Source organism: Adiantum capillus-veneris, chromosome 24 (genome assembly GCF_014529385.1).
Source record: "Adiantum capillus-veneris isolate H3 chromosome 24, ASM1452938v2, whole genome shotgun sequence".
Taxonomy (NCBI): domain Eukaryota; kingdom Viridiplantae; phylum Streptophyta; class Polypodiopsida; order Polypodiales; family Pteridaceae; genus Adiantum; species Adiantum capillus-veneris.
This window is the reverse complement of record NC_140954.1, coordinates 49927401-49949517: the sequence shown is the minus strand read 5'-3', so window position 1 is coordinate 49949517 and position 22117 is coordinate 49927401. Positions and strand designations below refer to the sequence as shown.

General features: G+C 42.9%; 1 protein-coding gene across 1 annotated transcript; it reads right to left on the bottom strand.

Moving 5' to 3' along the window:
* Positions 1-14923: 14923 nt before the first annotated feature.
* LOC147426349 (pentatricopeptide repeat-containing protein At4g18520, chloroplastic-like) lies at positions 14924-17485 on the bottom strand. Its single transcript, XM_086499089.1, has one exon. It carries the CDS (start codon positions 17435-17437, stop codon positions 16334-16336), a length of 1104 nt encoding a protein of 367 aa, XP_086355215.1. The 5' UTR covers positions 17438-17485; the 3' UTR covers positions 14924-16333.
* Positions 17486-22117: the final 4632 nt, after the last annotated feature.

Sequence of the window (22117 nt, the reverse complement as noted above, 5' to 3'; positions counted from 1 at the left end):
GTGATTGACACTCTTTGATATACAGTGCAACCTTTTGCCTTCCCCTCTCTACCTTCCTCCACTTCCCTTCTCACGGAAGCACGCCTTGCCTCGCAACCCACCTCAACAATCCACGTGGGAATTTGCCCTTTATTCACTTCAATATTTATAACATTGCTTTCTCTTTGTCCGTAGCTGACGGCGGTACCTTGTTAACCTCTGTATCTCTGTGACTGCTCTGGCTTTCTCTATCACTTTGCGGCCCTCTGCCCCTATCTCCCTCGCACACTGCTTTCTTTGCAAGCCCCGAGATCTCTATGGATTTTCTCCATAGCGTAGACAGCTTAACCAACAGGCTTCACCCACTAGACACCTGCACGCGAGCTACATCGATTTAAGGGGTTGCACCAATTGTTGCTTGCGTCCTTGCACACGCTTTCACCCACGAGCACCAGCTCAGGCGGCAGTGCACAACCCGCTTTGCTTTCGTCCCAAGAGAACTGGTCACTCTGTGAGCTGCAGCTCCTGGTGGAACACCCTCCAGCTCACTGCTTTCAATACCTGGGAACTTCTCGCGCTCACTCACCCCCTAGCCCGCTGATTTAGGAACCTTTTCTTAAGCCTCTCCTGCCGCCTGTAGCGTGGCGCTCCTGCACCTGCCTAATAGCTTCTCTGCTCGGATACTCTGCTAAGTGGGCACGACCCTATAGGCGCCGACACTTCTTGGCACTAAGCACGAGGCGGCTATGCAGAGTTGCTTGCCACCTGTTGACGGCGGGATGGCGACTATTTAGCTCGGTGGCTATTAGCTCGACAAGGTGACTGCTTCAAGCCTAAGGCGACAGCTTCTAGCATTGGGTGGTTCTGTGTTGCACAAGTTCGTCAGCAACCAAAGACTCCCCCAGCGGACTTCTCCAAACAGCGGCGTCCGCCTCGGTAGCCTCTCTCTAAAGACCAGCGGTGGCATCTTGAAAGCATTAACTCTCCACTCCACCGGTCCGACAACGGGGGGGTTCTATTTAGCAGAGGAGCTAAAGCGATACCTGCACATGGGCTCCCTTCCCGTGTCCTCGACGATGGCCAACACCTTCCAGTCATTAGCAATGGAGATCGTGGGGGCATAAGGATCACCCAACGACCCGTCCAAGCCTATGCTAGCTAACGATGCTACCCCAACTACCCCTTCGGTTGGTCCTTTGCTCACTGGTAGCCTGTTGAGCCCCCTTTATTTTCAATCCTCTGATAAGCGCCGTTCATCCTTGGGCCCTCCCAACCTCGTTGTTTCTCGCGATTCACCTCGACGACGACCCTCGTCAACCTGCCCTCTTGGATTCAACACGCACCTAGTTTACTCGCCTTCTCTACCCTAACCTCTTAAAAAAAATCTCTTTTTGGCCCGGAGGAGCTACGAGGTCTCACGACCAACCTACCCTTGAAGACCTTGATCAACTCTCCCTCCCCTCTACCAAAGCCTTTGGCGCCACTAATGCGGCTTTTGTATCACGAGACGACACCTTTTCCAAAGAAACCCAAGCGGCATTCTCTCAAACCCCCCGCCCCCCCCCTCCCTTCACTTTCCCGACTGCTTTCGGCTCCCTCTCCGCAAGCTCCTCTTCTTCTACTCTTCCCCCACCCCTAGCCATCAACCCGCTTATTGAAACTCTACCCATTGTTCCCGCCATCAATAAGCCTTTGGAATTTGACAAGATTGTTACACTCTCTTTAGTGGAGTTTAAAACCTTTAATCATAAGCTCCACAAAGCCTCTTCACAACTCACTCATTTACAAAATCTTCTCGCCAACCAAAAAGCCCGCCTTAATCTTTGCATGAAACCTCCCCGCCTCTCCCTAAAGGACTCTCAAGCACAAGCACTCTTGAGTGCCAAGATCGAAGCCCTTAACATCCAAGTTCAATTGGATTGCCCCCAAGCTTACATCCATGTCCAAAGTATTCTTGTCAACAATCTTCAAAAAAAACTTTGATTCTTATTGTGACATTGTAAAAGAGAGGCTCTTATACCTCACCAAGAAGCTTGCCTCCATCTCTTTTCCAAGAGTCTAACCTTCGACATGGGCCAATCAACTCCTCTCTTGGAAGCTTTCCTCACGAATTTGATGCTCAACTTCAAAATGCGATCCTCCAAACCCATTTGGCCTCTTCCTTGAACACGACGGCTCATAATGCAAGGAAGAGGGCACAAGCTACCATCTTGGAGGAAGCGGAGTCTCTACCCAAAGAAGAAACGGTTGGAGAATTGGTACATGATGAGGTCACCACTCAAATGAAGAACCTTGTCTCACCTCCCCCAAAGAGGCCTCCTAACCTTAAAACCTCCCATCGTGTAGTCCACAATAGAAACCCCTCCCTTTGGCAAGAGCATCTCATGAAGAGGATTTGCTTCAACCCTTCAAAAAACCTAAACCCTCCTTCGCGGAGATCCTCTCCTCCTCCTCCTCCACCCCTTGTAAACCGCCCTTTACTTCCTCCCCCAAGAGCCACCTTTTCCCTCCTCCCCCCTCTCCCAACTTCACCTATGTTCCTCCCCTTTTGAAAACACCTAACTACCCTTTGGGCCCTTTTACTTCTTCCACCCCTTTCCCTTTCCCTCACCCTCAACCTCCCCATCCCAAGCATAGCCTCCCTAAAAATCCTAGAATATCAAAAAACTTGCAATGGATGAAGAAATAGGTTTTGAGCACCAATCCTCCTGGGTCCACTTGCTCTTCTGCCAATCCCCTCTTTTTCTCAACCTTTGGACACCTCCTCCTTGTTTCTTCTCACTCCACCACCCTTAGTCTTGCTTTTGATTGTACTTTCTCACGTTTGAAACCCCTTCTTAATTGTTCTCCTCTTTTCCTTCCTAAAACCTTCTTATTAGACGCCATTTCTTCCCTAAAAATTGATCATAAGATTATAATTAAACCGGCCGATAAGAACCTTGGCCTCGTCATTCTCTCCCAATCTTGGTACACTAAAGAAGTACTATGCCATCTCTTGGGCCCTCTCACCTACTCTCCCATCTCTATACCTCCTTTGCCGTTTGTCCAATCCACTCTTTTATCCATTGTTATTACAAACTTTCATCTCCTACCTTTTAAATAGAGAGCATTCATCCTCTCCTCCTCTCTTGCTTTTTCCAAAGCTTGTCCCTTCTTCCTAATACCCAAAATTTATAAACTTGTCCTTGTAGGCCGTCCCATTTGTTCCTACAAGGGGTATATCTTAGAAAATGCATCAAAATGGCTACATGTGCAACCTTTTCCCATACTCCTAGATAAAAAACAACACCTCAAGGAGTCTCATTCTCTTATCTTAGACTTAGCCTCCATGTAACATTTAATGGCCTAAAATCTTTTGTGTAGCGGAATTTAGCATGAACATAGTGGGCATTTCATTAGAGTTGATTCCTAATGAGAATTACAAGAGTGCTTGGGTGGAGAGAGCAACAAAAAGCATAACACCTAGTTAGATAGCATCGACAATACTTTCAAAAGAGAGAGCAATTAAGCTATTGACAACAGTTGAGGACCGGATTTGCATGGAGCCGGTCCCCCCTCCAAAAGGCTTTGTATTATGGTTTCTCCCATCAAGAGAGACATTGTACAATACAATTCTTTGTGTTCCTTCAAGACTAGCTAGTGCAATGAAGATGGAAGCTTCATACACCAAGCAAAACACTTAATCAAACACAACTTTTATCCCCGTTCTCAGACCCAAGACCTCACACACCTTCGAAGATGGTGAGAGCTAGCAGGGTATGAGAGTAGATTGAGAGGAAAAAGAAGTATCTTACGAGAAAGAAGTACATCTCCTCACATAATCACTCATATTAGCATAGCTTAGCTTAGTAATTAGCTTGGTAGAGAAGATGAGCATGCATTGAAGCTTGGCTCTTGGTTGGATTTGCATCCACATGCCAAGAGAGTGTTGATGTAGGCTTCTATCTCACAAGCTTGGAGTAGGTGATGAGCTCTCCATTAAAGCTTGGGAGGAGATAGAGTATTTTCCCTTCACACATGGTCAAGTGTGTGAGTGTGTGTGTCAATGCCAAGCAAAAATCAGCCCCCCCCTCTCTTGGGCGAGCCCTAGCTGCTAAGTAAGTCTGGCTTTTGCCTCATTGGACCTCCCCAGGTCAAGCCAATAGGGATTAAGCAGCATAAGTGATAGCCTTCTGACATGTGTCCCCCTTTCCCCTTTTGTGAGAGCTTTAGGTAATTAAATAATTAAACTAAACTCTCATTGGACCCCTTTGCCTCCTGGCCAATAGGAATCAGGCAAGCCATGGGGCTCCTGAATGCTCATTGGACCCCTTGGGAGACTGCCCAATAGTCTTCTAGGACACTTAATTCTGATTGGTTTCTTTTATTAAATGTTTTTAAATTAATTAAACTAGATTTACTCTAGCTTAATTCTCATTGGTCCACTTCAAGGGTCTTCCAATAGGAATTGGGCACACCTTGTGGGCATCTGGCCTAGGGAGCTGACATGTGTCCCTCATTCCCTTTGTGTAAAGGGAGCCTGTGTGTGTGTGTGTGGCTTTCTCTCTCATCCCCTAGCTTTGGGGCTCGCCCCCTCCCATGTAGGGATATGCAAAGACTTTTAGGGCACACACTAAGCATCCAATTTTCCCTAGGGTTGACCTTTGGACACAACCTTTGAATTTTGGAACCTTAGCATTTTGGAAGTCTTAATGGGCTGAACCTTAGGGTCTTTTTGGCCCATTGTTTCACATGGCTCTTTTGCAGATGGCCCCCCCTTTGGATCCCTATTTTCCCTCCTTTGGATCCCTACTGTGGCCGGTCTGCTAACTTAACCAATATTCTAGCTTTTTCTCCCTTGGCACTTCCCCACATTAAATGATCAGTTTAATATGAGAAAATCATTTAGGAGAATTAGATATTGATTATTATGACATTACCTCTCTCTTGAAATCATAGTCGTCCTCGACTATGGTGTAGAGAAGATAAAGCATATGCATGAGTCCTTTTCTTAGCGGGTAGAGGATCCCTATGTTACCCTACGACATCATTCCATAATGGATGACTAGTCCATTTGGCGCTTGAGAGCCTGAGGCTGCCGCAAGCATGTCTGCACATTAGTCCTATCAGTCTTCCATAGTAGAGTGACAAGCTCTACTTGGTGTTTGGGAGACGTCGTCTCCGCAAACTTGATCTAAGCATGCATACTACTTCATTTTTGTGCACAAATAAAGAAAAAGGGAGTCTTATAAGACAAAAATTTTTGTTCATTTTTAACATTTTGTACATTTGCTTACTCTTGGGAAGCATTGTAAGCATTGACAAGGTTTAGGTTATCCTTTAATTGTATGCCTTGCATCCATCTAGCATCTTCAAAAGGATAATTCTTAAACTTAATAAGATATCGTCTGATAGTCTTACCGCCTCTTAATACCTTGTCTTCATGTCGGAGAATGGACTCGGGCTGCAGCACCTCCTCGTGGTCCTCGATCTCCGGTGGGTCTTCAATAGTTGGTTCTTGAGGTGGCTCTCCTTTGTAAGGCTTTAAGAGGCTCACATGAAAAGCATTGTGTATGAGCCAATGATTGGGCAACTTAAGTTGATAGGCCATCTCATTGATTGGCCTAAGAATCTGGAAGGGACCATAGTACCTTTTTGCTAGTTTAGCATAGTACTTTTGGTGGCCCGTAGGATTCTTGCCCGTCGTGTGCCTTAATCGAGCCTTGGGAAACTTTAACAAGACCCAATCGTTTTCTTTAAAGGCTTGGGCTCTTCTGTGCTTGTCAGCAGCAGCCTTTTGCCTTTGCTGTGAGATAGAGATAGCATCCTTAATCTTTTGGAAAGATTCTTGTAGGTCTCGGCTATACTCATCTGCAGCGAAGATCTTCCCATGTACCTTAAGTAGCAAGGGACTTTTTGATCTTCCCTCAATTACCTCGAAAGGTGCTTTTCCTGTAGAAGTATGTACAGTGTTATTGTAAGCATACTCTACTAAGGGTAAGTACTTCTCCCATTGGGATCTTTGATCTACTTCCGTTACATAGGCTTTTAGTAGATCGAGAATAGTTAGGTTAGCTATTTCACTTTGGCCATCAGTTTGTGGATGATAGGCCGAAGAGAAGTTTAGCCTTGTTCCTAAATTCTCAAAGAGACCCTTCCAGAAATTACTGGTCATTCTAGGATCTCTATCCGACACTATGGACATTGGCAAGCCATGGTACTTGAAAATTTGTGAAATGAAGAGGGTTGCCATTTGATGGGCTTTGATAGTCTTTTTGACAGGTATAAAATGAGCTTGTTTACTGAACCTGTCTACTATCGTCCATATTCCCGTATTCCCATGGATAGACTTAGGCAATCCAAAGATAAAATCCATGGATATGCTCTCCCACGGTGAATTAGGGATTGGCAAGGGTTGAAGCAATCCAAGTTGCTTCCCTCTATCAAATTTTGTCTTTTGACATACCACACATTTGGAAACATACTCATGTATGTTCACTTTCATGGTAGGCCAATAAAAATATGTTTCAATTCCCTTTAGGGTAGACTGAATCCCTCTATGCCCCGCATATGGGGGAGCATGAGATTCATACATTACTTTCTCACGTAGTGAGTTAGTAACGCATAGTCTATTGCCATAGAGAAGATAACCATCTTGTAAAGTAAATGGTTCTTCTTTCTTCCCTAATGCAAGGGCTGAAATCACATCTCTAAAATCGGGATCAATAGCATACTCATCTATCATTAAAGATAGATCATTGTGAGTTGCTATGGAAACCGCATTCACTCTCGGTCGTCTTGAGAGTGCATCGGCTACTTGATTATGCTTGCCAGCAATGTGAGCAATATGAAAATGAAATTGCGAAAGGAAATTTGCCCACCTCATTTGTTTGTCGGAGAGCTTGGTCTGCGTCATGAAGTACTTAAGACTTTGGTGATCCGTTCGCAGAATGAAAGGAGTCCCCAATAAATAGTGCTTCCATGAGTCTAAGGCATGTAGAACTGCAAGGAGTTCTTTTTCGTATATGCCTAGAGCTTGCTCAACAGGGTCGAGCCTTCGACTCTCATAGCCTATGGCGTGCCCTTCTTGGAGCAAAACAGCCCCAAGGCAATCACCACAAGCATCACATTGGACCTCAAATGGTTTTGAGAGATCCGGTAGTGTAAGCACAGGTTGAGAGATAAGCTTTTCTTTAAGCTTTTCGAAAGCATTGTTCTCCTTAGCAGACCACGTATACCTAACATTTTTCTTTGTTAGGTCATGTAATGGTCCCGCAATTTGTGAGAACTTTTCTATGAAGCGTCTATAGTATGCACACATACCTATAAAGCTTCTTAGTTCATGAAGATTCCTTGGTTTAGGCCATCCTTTTATTACCTCTAACTTGGATGGATCCATTTGGATTCCATCTTGAGAGATAATGTGACCTAAATATTGAATCTCTTGCAAGAAAAATTCACTTTTCTTTCGATTAACATAAAGTTTATTCTCTCTTAAAACTTGAAATATTACCTGGAGGTGTTGCTTGTGTTCCTCTAATGAATTAGAGTAGATGATAATATCATCAAAGAACACTCCAGTGAAGGTTCGATGAGGCCTGAACAGCTTTCCATCAAGCGGTTGAATGTGGCTGGTGCATTAGTCAAGCCAAAAGGCATGACAATGTATTCGTAAAGACCAAATGTAGTACGAAATGCGGTCTTTACAATGTCTTGATCAACTATCCTTATTTGATGATAGCCACTTTTTAGGTCAATCCTACTGAAGTAGGTCGATCCTTGTAGCTTATCAAATAGGTCTTCTACCCGTGGAACGGGAAACCTATTCTTGATAGTGATCCTATTTAGTGCTCTATAGTCGACACACATACGATATGTGCCGTCTTTCTTTTGCACTAATAGCACAGGTGAGCAAAATGGAGATGAGCTAGGCCTAACCATGCCCTTCTCAATTAACTCATGCACTTGCCGCATAATCTCCTCTTGTTGAGCTTGAGAAACTCTATAAGGAGGTTTGTTAGGCGGTGAACTTCCTGGAAGAAGTTCAATTGCATGGTCGTCATTACCTCGTTTAGGAGGTAGCTCACAAGGGATGTCGTCAATAAAGACATCTTGAAACCCCTTGAGAAAATTGGATAACTCTAATTCCTTTTGGTTGCTTTTATTTTTTTTGCTAAAGCATTAGGTTCATTTTGAGAATCTTTAACAAAAATCATGTACACGGAAATAGAGCTCTTTATTGACTTGTTGAAAGCTGGTGTATGTACAATGGGGATGGTGTTACCCATCTCCCTAGCATCTATATACATGTCCTTTTCCCTGAACTTAAAGGAGATTCTCCTTTCAGGAAATTTAACATGGGCAGCCAGACGGTCAAACCATGGTGCCCCTAGGATTACATCCTCATGCTTGAGAGGAGAGATAAAGAAGTCCTCTTTGTCCACATAGCCTTGGACATGAAGCCTCAATTTCCCGATTAAGGGAGTGACTGAAGCTTCTTGCCCCTTGAAGGCACTGTCTGCGGGTAGGATATCTCCCATCTCGTAGGATTGTATGCCTAGCTTGGTGGCTAACTCCATAGATATAAAATTGTGAGTAGAACCAGGGTCAAAGAGAATAAAAGCATCATGTTCTCTTACCTTTCCCCAAGCATGGCATAGAGGAGATCCTTTGTGGTGAGTTTGGTGAATCTCCTCCTCTTGGATTTCAACCAAAGAAGCTCTAGGAGGATCTTGGCGGTTGTTCTTTTGGGGACAAGCGCGGTACGCATGCCCTTGTTCGCCGCACTTGAAACACCGGTTATCTTTACGATAACGCTCAAGCTCTTCAGGAGAGAGTTTATTCTTTCCTTTGTAAACTCCCTTCTCTTTAGCTTTGTTGGAATTGCCCTTAGGAGACTTTTGGACATTGTCCTTCCCCTTAGGCTCATTGCAACCCTTGTTTTCCGGGGGCTTATTATTTCTTTTACCCCCCGTTTGGAAATTGATTCGTGAGGCCACCATAGTATGGTGTATTACCGCCGATATGGTATGTGGCCTTTGGGAGTTGACATACTCCGCCATTTCTTCGGTTAAGCCCGCACAAAATTGTTGCTTTTGCTCTCCAAAATCCAACTTTTTGAAGACAGTGGCTTTGAGTTGTAGGTCCCAAAACTTGTCTACATATTTGTGGATGGATTCATTTGGAGAGAGCTTTAAGCTTCGCCATTCGGTGAGTACTTTGTCTTTGGCATCGGTGGCCAAAAACTGCTTCATAATGGAAGCTCTTAAAGCCTTCCATGTTCGTGGAGCTTCACCGTTGGCTCGTAGGCTAGACCACCATTGTCTGGCGGACTTTTGAAAGTGCATAGCTACATGGCGTAGCTTAGAGGACTCCGTGAAGCCCTCATCTCCAAACGCCGCATCGAATTGCTGGATAAAGGCCAAAACTTTGTCTGTAGCACCGAAGGTGCCATCATAGGTAAGGAAAGAGATGCTCTTCCCTCCCTCTTTGAATTTCTTCAGCTTGGACGACCTCTTCCATGCGGCATAGGATTTTCTATGGCCTCTTCTTTTTGATGGTTCAAAAGTTGCACCATCACTTTCTTCAGAAGATGAAGAATTTGAAGAAGGTGGAGAAGAGGGTGACCTCTTTCTCGCCTTTTTCTTGTCTTGATCTTTGTCGTCTTCACCATAGCTTTCATAAGAGGAAGAGGATGAAGAAGATGGAGAAGAGGGTGTCCTCTTTCTCGCCTTTTTCTTCTCTTGCTTTTTATCATCCCTCTTTGAATTATGGCGTGGAGAAGAGTGTGATGGTCTTCTCCGCTTTGGTGGTGATGGAGAGCGTTTAGCCCGCCGTCTTCGTGGAGCCATCTCCGCCGAGGTGGCGGGAGACTCGCTTCTTTCTCGTTCCTTTGGTGGAGGCTCTTGAGTTCTCCTTTGGGAAGGAGATGCATCATCAAGAAGTAAGTTCTTGAGCCCTTCATATGGATTCTCTTCTTCTTCCCGAATCGGAGAGAGACCTCTTTTGGTAGGCTCACAAGGAGGCTTCCTAGGTGTTCTCTCGTCATGGTGATGAGCTTGGAGAATCCCGTGAGCACGGAGCTGCCGTTGCACTTCACTTTGGAGAGATGGATTGCCCATGGCTTGTTGAAGCCTAGAAACAAGATAATTAACAAGCATTGAAGCATCATTAGTAGCTTGCTCATGAGCAAAATCAAAGTTATCAACATTAATTTCACTCTCTTTAATATTGTCAGCCATTCTGACAACTTTTTGGTGTAAACTTTTTAGGTGTACTTTGGCACTTCAAGCCTTTGTTGCTACTCCTCTTTACCCCTTTAGAAAAAGCACTCAAGCTACTGTACCCGCGGCTCGAATACCATTAATTGCAAGGAATAGAAGAGAGGGTCTTTCGACACCAAAACAGCACCGGCTCCTGTCAAGCTTCTAATAGCTCAATAGTGGTTAAGCCGTAGGCAAGCCCCGTAGGACTCCACTATTAAGACCATAGCTCTCGACGGTGATGCCCCGTTAACTGCACAAAGGCAGGCGCACTGCAAGGCTGAAAAATCCCTATTCTACTTACTCACAGGCAATTAATAATACCAACCATTTGTAGCTAGCTTGAGGACCTCCCTTCTTGAGCAAGAAAAGAGAAACCTTGAGCTCTGATACCAATGTAACATTTAATGGCCTAAAATCTTTTGTGTAGCGGAATTTAGCATGAACATAGTGGGCATTTCATTAGAGTTGATTCCTAATGAGAATTACAAGAGTGCTTGGGTGGAGAGAGCAACAAAAAGCATAACACCTAGTTAGATAGCATCGACAATACTTTCAAAAGAGAGAGCAATTAAGCTATTGACAACAGTTGAGGACCGGATTTGCATGGAGCCGGTCCCCCCTCCAAAAGGCTTTGTATTATGGTTTCTCCCATCAAGAGAGACATTGTACAATACAATTCTTTGTGTTCCTTCAAGACTAGCTAGTGCAATGAAGATGGAAGCTTCATACACCAAGCAAAACACTTAATCAAACACAACTTTTATCCCCGTTCTCAGACCCAAGACCTCACACACCTTCGAAGATGGTGAGAGCTAGCAGGGTATGAGAGTAGATTGAGAGGAAAAAGAAGTATCTTACGAGAAAGAAGTACATCTCCTCACATAATCACTCATATTAGCATAGCTTAGCTTAGTAATTAGCTTGGTAGAGAAGATGAGCATGCATTGAAGCTTGGCTCTTGGTTGGATTTGCATCCACATGCCAAGAGAGTGTTGATGTAGGCTTCTATCTCACAAGCTTGGAGTAGGTGATGAGCTCTCCATTAAAGCTTGGGAGGAGATAGAGTATTTTCCCTTCACACATGGTCAAGTGTGTGAGTGTGTGTGTCAATGCCAAGCAAAAATCAGCCCCCCCCCTCTCTTGGGTGAGCCCTAGCTGCTAAGTAAGTCTGGCTTTTGCCTCATTGGACCTCCCCAGGTCAAGCCAATAGGGATTAAGCAGCATAAGTGATAGCCTTCTGACATGTGTCCCCCTTTCCCCTTTTGTGAGAGCTTTAGGTAATTAAATAATTAAACTAAACTCTCATTGGACCCCTTTGCCTCCTGGCCAATAGGAATCAGGCAAGCCATGGGGCTCCTGAATGCTCATTGGACCCCTTGGGAGACTGCCCAATAGTCTTCTAGGACACTTAATTCTGATTGGTTTCTTTTATTAAATGTTTTTAAATTAATTAAACTAGATTTACTCTAGCTTAATTCTCATTGGTCCACTTCAAGGGTCTTCCAATAGGAATTGGGCACACCTTGTGGGCATCTGGCCTAGGGAGCTGACATGTGTCCCTCATTCCCTTTGTGTAAAGGGAGCCTGTGTGTGTGTGTGTGGCTTTCTCTCTCATCCCCTAGCTTTGGGGCTCGCCCCCTCCCATGTAGGGATATGCAAAGACTTTTAGGGCACACACTAAGCATCCAATTTTCCCTAGGGTTGACCTTTGGACACAACCTTTGAATTTTGGAACCTTAGCATTTTGGAAGTCTTAATGGGCTGAACCTTAGGGTCTTTTTGGCCCATTGTTTCACATGGCTCTTTTGCAGATGCCCCCCCCCTTTGGATCCCTATTTTCCCTCCTTTGGATCCCTATTGTGGCCGGTCTGCTAACTTAACCAATATTCTAGCTTTTTCTCCCTTGGCACTTCCCCACATTAAATGATCAGTTTAATATGAGAAAATCATTTAGGAGAATTAGATATTGATTATTATGACACTCCATCCCCTTATCCCCCCATGTCACTCTCTTTACCTTTTGACGTGGAGTCCTTGTACCCCAGCATTCCTATCCAGGAAGGGCTTTGCGCTATGAAAAGCTCTATCCAAGGTCTCTTTCCCTATCCTAAAGTCAACTTCATCCTTTCCTTTGCCTCTCTCATTGTCAGCCATCATTACATCTCTTTCAAAGGTAAGTTCTGGCATCAGGTTAAAGGCACCACTATGGGGTCAAATTTTACGATGGTGTATGCGTATCTTTTTCTTTGCTCCTTGGAAGAAGGCGGGAACCTTGTCTTTTCCCCTTCTCTCCTATACTTTAAGAGGTTCATAGACGACGCTTTTGGAGTTTGGGATGGTCTCCTCGCTAGCTTAGAAAAGCTGCTCCTTGAGTATGGGCATCCTTTCCAAGAGCTTATAAAGATCACTCCTTTCATCTCCTCACAGGAAGATTTTATTTTGGACATACACTTCTTCAAAGGGCCCTCCTTTTGCTCTAAGGGGATTTTAGACACTCATTGCCATCAAAAACCTCTTAACTCTTACAACTATATCCCGTGGCAATCTTGACACCCTACCCACCAGAAAATTGCCTTTAGTTTATCAGAGCTCAAGAGGTATATCATTAGAGAAAACTCGCTTGAGGGTCTTATTTCTATTCGCAACCTCTTTTCTACCGGCTGAGGGCTAAAGGATACCCTGCACCATTTTTTGAAAGCGTGCTTTCTCTATGTAACCTATGCATCTAGGCTGTTTTTCGCTTAAAAGGTAACCACAAGAATGCCCCACCTTACATTGTCAAAATCCCCTTTTCACCCTTTACCCGCAAACTCAACTTAGCCCACTCCATTAACCAACCTCTTTCTAAGATTCTGAAAAATAGCTCCAAACCCCCCCTATTTCCAAACCGGTCATCTATTGGCTAAATGCACCCAATCTGAGCAACCTTCTCTCAAGAAAGAGCCCTATTCCCCCATCTCCTGGCCTCCCCCCCGTTTCTTAAAATCTCGCCCCCTTACCTCCCCCCGCTCCCTCAAGCTTTACCTACATCTTCCTTTCCCCCTCCTTCTTCGCCTCTATCATTACTTGGGTTACTTACCATTTTCCAAGATTACCACCTAAAAGAATTTGTACCGACTTCCTCCCCCCCCCCCCAATTTTTTTTTTGGGTCAAAGTCCCCTTCTCTTTGTACCCCCTAAATGCACTCTTTAAACCTCCCTATTTCCCTCCTTTTCCTACCCCATTAAAGAGTTAATTCTCCTCTATTAAAGAGGCCTCCTCCTTTTTAAACTCTGTACCTACTACCTTGGGAACCCCTCCTCCCTTAGGTGGATACCTATTTAAATCCCTCCTACACCTCTTCTATGGTTGACACCACTGAAGAGCTAATTGCGAAACGCGTTTGGTGTTAACCTCTTTGCAAGATTTTCCCCTTTCCCCTCTTCCTTCCGCTCTATAGTTATTCCTCTCTCTCACCTCTTCTACTTTTGGCAATTAATGGTATCGCTCGCTAAGTGTTATTGTTAGTCAATATATTCTTTGGCTATCAAAATGTTTAAGTGCCAAAAATTGCTTCTCCATTGCATCTTCACAAGTGTCATCTCTTCACTATGCATCTTTACGGTATCCAACCTTGTTTCTGGAGGAGATAGTCCCAATGCTTTTGAACCAAGAAGAGCGACTTCCATCCACAATTAGTCTCCTACCCCGATTCATCACCTTATTATCAAATGTTAAATCATTTAATTTTTCCACAATATTTAGTAATCCAAAAGTGTTTGTGAGTGGAATGATTTCATAACATTGTGTAATATTCACACATGTAGGTATATGCTCTAGTAGGTTGAGCATAATCTCTATTGCATTGGTCACAATCAAGTATATATTTTAGTCAAATTCTAAAAACTGTTTGCATATCTTTTTCTTTTGCAATAAATTTGTTCAAGTTCTCATAATACTAGATTAATACAGGCCATAATACAACATGTTGCTTCTATGTAAATGCTATTAGATGCATCTAATATCTATCTAAATTTTTTCTTGTGAATCATGTAAGTAAAAGCACCAACAAATTTTCTTGATGCCTAAAAATTTACATTCAATTACCTCTTTAGCTAAGTTCTCTCCTAGTTTTTGGGGAAACTTGTTTAGTTTTTAAAATTTAGGTCCATTCAACCTGTCGAAGTCTACATCCCATGCAATGTCTTTTGTGAATGAAAGAGGCATTACTGGTGAGTTTGTCTAAGTCGACAATAAAGAAGGTGTTAGTTATTTCATTTGTTAGGGTTGGAGTGACCCAACTAGTCACACTTTTGCAGCATCCTTTCAAGGGCGTGTCAACTTTTTCTTTGAATACTTCTAACTATCTGATAATTAAGTTCTTAAACTTTCGTTCTCCAAAACGATTTTTAAGGAGATGTCAAACAGGAATTAAGTGGTTGATTGGACCCTTTTCTAGGATTGACGTGTTGAATGATTTTGAGATTCATGTTCAAATAAACGTACACGAAATTCGTCAAAAGTCTTGACAAATCTAAGCCTAAGGAGACAAAGTATTGAAAAATCAGTAAGAGAAAATAAACAATTTATCATGAATGTGGGGGGTTTCTGAAAGCCCACTTGATAGTCTTGCCTGTTCCTTCAGTAATATAAATACAGCCCTGTTTTCATGCAAAGAAAAGAACCAACCTTTTTAAGATACCCAAATCTTCGACTCCGGTTGCCTCCATAATCTCACTTCAAGTTTTCAACAGAAGCATTTGAAATGTTTAAGAAAACCAGCAAAGGCCAGCTTCTTATAGTGGAAACGAAGCTATGAAGCAGAAGAAAAGTCTTGGGGTATCAACCAAAACCCTAATGTGACATAATTATATCCTAGCTTCACATAATACATCTTTATGACCCAACTATGCATCTGTAGCGTGTGTTTATCTGCTGACTTCTTCCATGGCTTATATGTTGTCTTTTTTTCTCTTCCATGCCAGCTACTTCGTAAATAATCACACTTGTTCAAACGCTCGCTCCCTCCGTGAGGACCTCTGGCCATTTTGAATGTGCAGTACCCGACAGGAGCTGATCGACGGCTGGCCTTGCCTGTCAAACATTGGCATACTTGACGTCCATGTCTTCAAACACAGCTCCCAATCATAGTCACAAGAAAACTCCGTTTCAGGGCCTATCGGATTGGAAACTCCGTTTCCGTAGTCACGACATTACTTAAGGAGGCTTCAAAGGTTGAATACAAAATAAGCTTCCAATGCAAAGAGCAAGATGATTCCCTCGTAGATTGCCTTGCTGGTTTCGTTTTCTTTCCCCATTCCAAGTGACTATGCTCCCACTCTTAATCTAGATTTGCATTGATTTGGAAGGATGGGCTATCTGCTAAAATTTCCCTTCTCTTGGAAATTAATGCACTCTAAGGCACCACCATTGCGAGAAGGGAGTTGCTTGTGCATGGCATACACATCCTTGGGCACACCATTCATCACAATATGGCTCTGTGACCACAAACCCCACACGAGCTTTTAAGGTCCCGCCCTATACTCCTTCATGCAGAACAAGTATGACATTGCAACAACCCCTACCTCTCGATCTGGTTGTGTAGACTTTTGCCTTTATCTGCAGCTCTAGTCATGGCACAAGATTTTAAGGCACAGGCATACATCATAGCATTTGGAAGCATCTGTTCAAGACACCCAAAGCATGTTCGCCTTGCCCCTTTCGGAGGCAGCATGCAATAAATGCGGTCCATGTGATGCTATTTTTGCTCTCAAGCAACACTTTTGCTTCCCAACCTGATCACACTTGGCATCTATGGCCGCTAGAGCATTGAAGCACTGCTTGACCAACTGCCTTAGAGCATGCTCGTGGTGTATTCTGGTGCCTTTGGGCAGCTCTTTGTCATGGGAATTCATTCTTAGAGAGTTGGTCGGTAAAGATTCGGTTTTGCATTGTTTTGCATATCCTGCAAACATTGTTTTGAATACCCTTCAAACAATGCGTTCCAAGAGAACATGGTCCATGGCTGATTGCCCAGCGTACTTGGAAAATACCTCACAATCTCAATTCAGATTTGTATTGCTCATGGCCACAGCTTTTGCCGTGAATCTGGAATGATACATCAATCGTTCTAAACTGCCCATCTCCTGCAAAACAATGCTTTCCAAGAAAAAACATTGCGAGAGGGGAGTTGCTTGAGCACCAGTCCACACTTGGCATACACATCCGCGAGCCCACCACCCATCACAGTATGGTTCAGTGTTAAACTTTCTGTTGCAAACTCTTTGTGAGTTTGTTTTCCTTGCACACTAGCCCTATTTGTGGCACAAGATTTTAAGGCCATTGCATATATTGCACCATCTGGAAGAATGCCCTCTTGCTGCATCTGTTCAAGGCAGATCAGTGCTTGCTCAAATTCACCTTCATGTGCATGTCCTGATATCAATGCAGCCCAGGAGAAAATATTCCGAGAATGGATCTCCTCAAGCACCTCCCATGCCTGTAAAGTGGCTCCGCACTTTGCATACATGTGCACAAGAAGATTACCTAGTATAACATTCTGCAACAACCCCTGCCTCACAATCTGGTTGTGGAGATGCCTTCCTTTATCTACTGCTCTAGTCATTGCACAAGCTTTTAAGGCGCAGCAATATGTCGTGGCAGTTATAGAGATGCCGTCATGCTTCATCTGTTCAAAGCAATCCAAAGCCCGTTCACCTTGCCCCTTTCGGAGATAGCCTGCCATCAATGCAGTCCATGAGATGTTGTCTTTGCTCTTATGCATGTCAAGCAACACTTTTGCCTTCCCAAGATGATCACAATTGGCATACATGACCGCTAGGACATCGGAGCACTGTTCGATCAACCGCATTCGCACAAGGTTATGGTGTAATCGCATGCCTGTGAGCAGATCTTTTTTGCGGGCGCAAGCTTTGAGACGGGTGTTGAAATATTCGATTTGGGTGTCTACAGGTGGCGTATCGAAGAGTCCCTGGCGTCGGAGCTCTGCAGCAACCCAAGATGAATTTCTTAAGGAATGCAACCACAGACCCAGGCCAGAGTCTTTATGCACGAAGTCAGGGTATACTAGGCGGGGCTTGAAGATGCGGTTATCCCACCACTGTGAGGGATCCCGAAAGAAGTCCTTCCACAGAGACTCCAAACAACTCCTGCAAGAAATGGAACCGGCGGCCCCTTCCCCGGAACGCTGAAGTGATGTTGCACACCTGCGCATTATTACTCGTTAAAAACTATAAGCGTTAACTAGTCTTGTTTGGTGGGCATTGCTATAGAACCCAATAGGACATACACAGATTGAGATCACGCATCTAGCAATGAAGTAAACAAAGTAGAAAGTGCATTGACAAATAAAAAAAAAGGATTGCATATATGATGACCAATCTCTCTATAGCTGTCTATAAAATGGTCCAATTTCATGCCATTGTCCAACTTTTAAAAATGAAATCCATGTGTATTTATTCTCCAAATCAAACGTAGTCAGTTTTTTCTTATTTCTCATAGAACTTGTGTGTGTGTGTGTGTGTGAGAGAGAGAGAGAGAGAGAGAGAGAGAGAGAGAAAGAGAGAGAGGGAGGTACATGTTGAGAGAGAGAGAGAGAGAGAGAGGTACATGTTGTCGCAGTCGGAGGGAGCAAAGAGTCTTGGGTGTCGATCATACAATCTACTAGCAGAAGGAAAACGCTAGGACAAAGGGTTGTCCTAGTGTTCCAAAAAGGTTATGCAAAGGAGAATGTTGGGCTGCAATATATAAAATACATTGTCAAACAAAAACATACGTAGATTCACATCAACCACCTAGGAATGAAGTAAACATGTGCAGAGTGTATTGAGTATTGTAGTACATAACTTGAATTGCCAAACTATGAGAAAAAAAATGCGTGTCTATTTGATATTTAGATTCAATGATCTAAATTGAGCATGCACTAGTGAGAAAAACACGTGGCTAGACTAAACTTAACGAAGCATTGACAAACTCAAAAAATACAAAAAGCATCAATAAACTAAAAATTAAAATGCATTACTGACGTGGTAATTGTGTACGGGTGTCGTCCAATTGTGCAAGCTGTGGGACGGGTGTTTAATCTCACTCCTATCTTATTGCAGACATAGCGAGAACCACGAATATAATTGTCAATCCATGGGACGAAGCTGATTCGACTAGTGCATAGAGGCTACAAGCGGTTGTCAATCTCTTGGAAAACAACAAACAATTTGCATCTAACTCAAGCTACACTGAAATGACATAAATCACCAAAAGCTAATCGCTCATCGGTAAACAAATCACATACGTTACAGCAGAGAAACTTCTAGGACATGTTTATAAGACCTAAACACACATGGTTATGGTCTCAAATCTCACTATAGGTCAAGTGTTAAAATCACGATTATTAACAGCAGTGGACTTTTGACCTAGTCGTTTTCGACCCAGAATGCATTTAAATGCTTAGCAATGATGTCCCAATATCCCGCCTATGCTTAGTTTTTGATTTTTTTTTTGTAAATTCCTACTTATGATGAGATTAGGCCGCGGGTCTCGGGGATGCCAAAAGCTACGAAATATCGTGAAATGCTTACGTCAATGCGTAGAGCTCTTACCTGCGGTTGCAACGCAAAATACATGACTGCAATGTGACAACTGGGGAGGGAGTAGGAAGCACGAGAAGGAGAGAAGTGAGTACCGTTAGCTAACGCTGTATTTCATTATCTAAAACTTGTGAAAAACTTACAAAAAATGAATTTTATACCTTCCAAGGTTTTTGGTGGTCAAAACTAATAACCTGGGAGCTCTAACTAAAGACATGTTGATACAATCTGGAAGCTTGTAGCCCTGGCTCATCAATTACAAAGTTTGTCAGAAAAATAGGAGTTACAATAGGAGTTACACACACACACACACACACACATATCCTCACCTTGGTGTGAATGGTTTTAGGCTTTGGGAGGGGCCTATGCATAAATTTCTAAAATTTCTTACTTGTAAACTTTTGACCAAATAAATTACACGCTTTTTCTATTCAATCTATAATTTTTTTTCCCACTTCCATTTTACGGTACAAATCAGTAAGTGCCTCCCCCAATACAAGTTTTGGGGGATTTGTATTAGAGAGATTGTGACCTCATATTGGACACAATCATGTTCTGATGATCATTCTTGCATTTCATTGCCGTCGATATTGCCAACATCATTTTTCCTATGTTATTTATATCACTAGCTCTCTTTGTGGGCTGCTTTTTCATTTTTGAGTTATGTCATGATAGATCTTACTACACTATGTTACTTATTTGTTCACTTGCAAAGCCCAGGTAAGAAAGATTGCAAAATGTATTGTTTTGGTTTCCCCATCTCAAGGGTGATCCTAGTTGAGGTGACAATTTAGGTAGGGTTAGTGGCAACCTCTAGGTGTTTGTGCTCATTGGCTTGATATTGTATGCGGGTGGCTCCCGGATTGGCTTGATATTGTATGTGGGTGGCTCCATGATTAGCCTGTCATTGTGCATCCGTGGCTTCAGTTGAGAACAATTTTTGTGTAAATTGTTTGGTTTCTTTTTAATATACTCACCCACCTATTGTGGGTTTTGCACAAAAAGAAAATGAAAAAGAAAAACTACACAATATTGTGTTGTTTCCATTGGCCTCTCTTTCTCATCACTAGTCAAAATATTTCACTAAAAAAAGTTGGCGTTTTTGTTGGTTGTTTCAGTGCAAGACAATGTGCATAAACACCTCTAGAATCTGTGAGCTAGATTGTTTTTTTTTTGAATTCTTTGTGTGTGTGTGTTAAGTGAAGGTCTTGCTTGATTTTTTTTTGAATTCTTTGTGTGTGTGTGTGTGTGTGTTAAGTGAAGGTCTTGCTCGATTTTTTGACTTGCTCGAAAAACCTCGCTCGATGAATGGTAACACTCGTTTTCCTCAAGCTGCTCTCTGGACAAGTACGTTGCTTTGGCCGTCTTTACTGAAATGGGGTCCAGTTGGTAGGGTGGCAGCTCTTGCAGCTTCTCTTTTTGAGAGACCCTCTTCTTGACCTTCTTCGCAGCTTGCATTGCTCCTATTAAGTGAATAGAGTGCCAAAGTTAGAAAATTTCTGCAATTTCTGCTTCGAAATGTCTTTTAGTCTGAATCGTTGACAAATTGAGTCCAATTTGCTTCAAATCAATTTTTGAACATGCATAGATGGATAAAAACATGTAAAGGCCAAAATCATAAAGTCCAAGCAAAAATTTGTAACAAAAGTAAATAATCACAATTATTTACAGTTGATGAATTTTTCCAACTTTTTGCAATTTTGGCAATTTTGGTTTCACGAGATGTAGTGTTTGTGGAAGATTCTGTTCAGCCCTTGCTATCATGCACTAGAGACAATAATGTAAGCTCACAGGACATTTATGACACTTTATTGCCTCTTTTCAGTGGTAGAAATACGAATGTAAGTTCCAATGAGGAAAATGTATAGCCTATGGGGGTTTATGAAAATGTTATAGATCAGCCTATTACTGATGCATATGTACATGATGTACTTGATGAGGAAAGGGCTGAAAATGAGCAAGCTAGAGGTATGCCAAAATGACTGGTGCACACCTTGCGTGACAGTAAATTGGATGCACCTTTGTCTAGTCGTACTCATTCAGGCTCTTGCCATGCATCTTAAGCATCAAATTATTATGCTTTGGATGTGTCTAGCTTACATGATGTTGAGGAGCCTCTGTCCTTTGATGAAGCACAAAATTAAAAGAATTGGATGGCTGCTATGCAATCAGAATATGATGCACTTATAGAAAATGACACATGGACTTTATGTGATTTGCCTCCTGGCAAAAAGGCCATTGGTACGGAGTGGGTTTACAAGTTGAAACGCAAGCCGGATGGTGATATCGATCGCCATAAGGCTCGACTTGTTGCAAAGGGTTATGCACAACAAAAAGGCATAGATTATGAAGAGACCTTTGCTCCCACTTGCCGTATGACTACTGTGCATTTTCTATGTGCATTGGCAGCTTATTTTGGTTGGGATATACATAAATCAGACATTGTTACTACTTTCTTGAATGGTGACATATTTGAGGAAGTTTATGTAACGCAGCCTCGCGGTTTTTTCATAAAAGGACAAGAGGACAAAGTATGCAGATGTAAGAAGGCTTTGTATGGGTTGAAGCAATCTCCTTCTTCTTGGTATGAGGAAGCTGACACTCATTTGGTTAAATGAGGCTTTCATAACAGTCCAACAGAAAGCACATCGTATGTAAACCGTGAGGTGATGTACTTCTCATTGTGTTTCTTTATGTCGATGATTTGCTGATCACTAGACCAAATGAGAGACATATTGCTGAATTTAAGGCTGATTTGAATGCTACTTTCAAGATGAAAGAATTGGGGCTGTTGCATCATTACTTGGGTATATAGTTTAAGCAGTGTGATGGTGGTATTGCCTTCTGTCAGAAAAGTTAGAGACATTGCTATGTAAGTTTGGACTTGAGGATTGCAAACCTATTGCCACTCCCATGGAAACATGTTTGAAGTTGAGTCTACATGATGCTGGCGATCCTACTGATGTCACTCTTTATCAAAATGTTGTTGGCTGCCTCATTTATGTATGCAACACGAGGCTGGATATTCAGTTTGCAGTATCATAGGTCAGCAGATTTATGCATAGCCCGGGTTCTAAGCATTGGCAGGCTGTCAAGAGGATTTTCTGCTACCTTAGTGGCACTTTACATCTTGGCTTGTTTTATCCCAAGGGGGGATCATTGCCGCCAGGCTCACATGATTTTTCGGACTCAGATTGGGCTGGTTGTTTTGACATGCGAGTGTCCACAAGTGGTTTTTGTTTCATGCTTGGCAGTTCATGTATATCATGGCTGAGCAAGAAGCAGCCTGTTGTGGCCACTTCGAGTTGTGA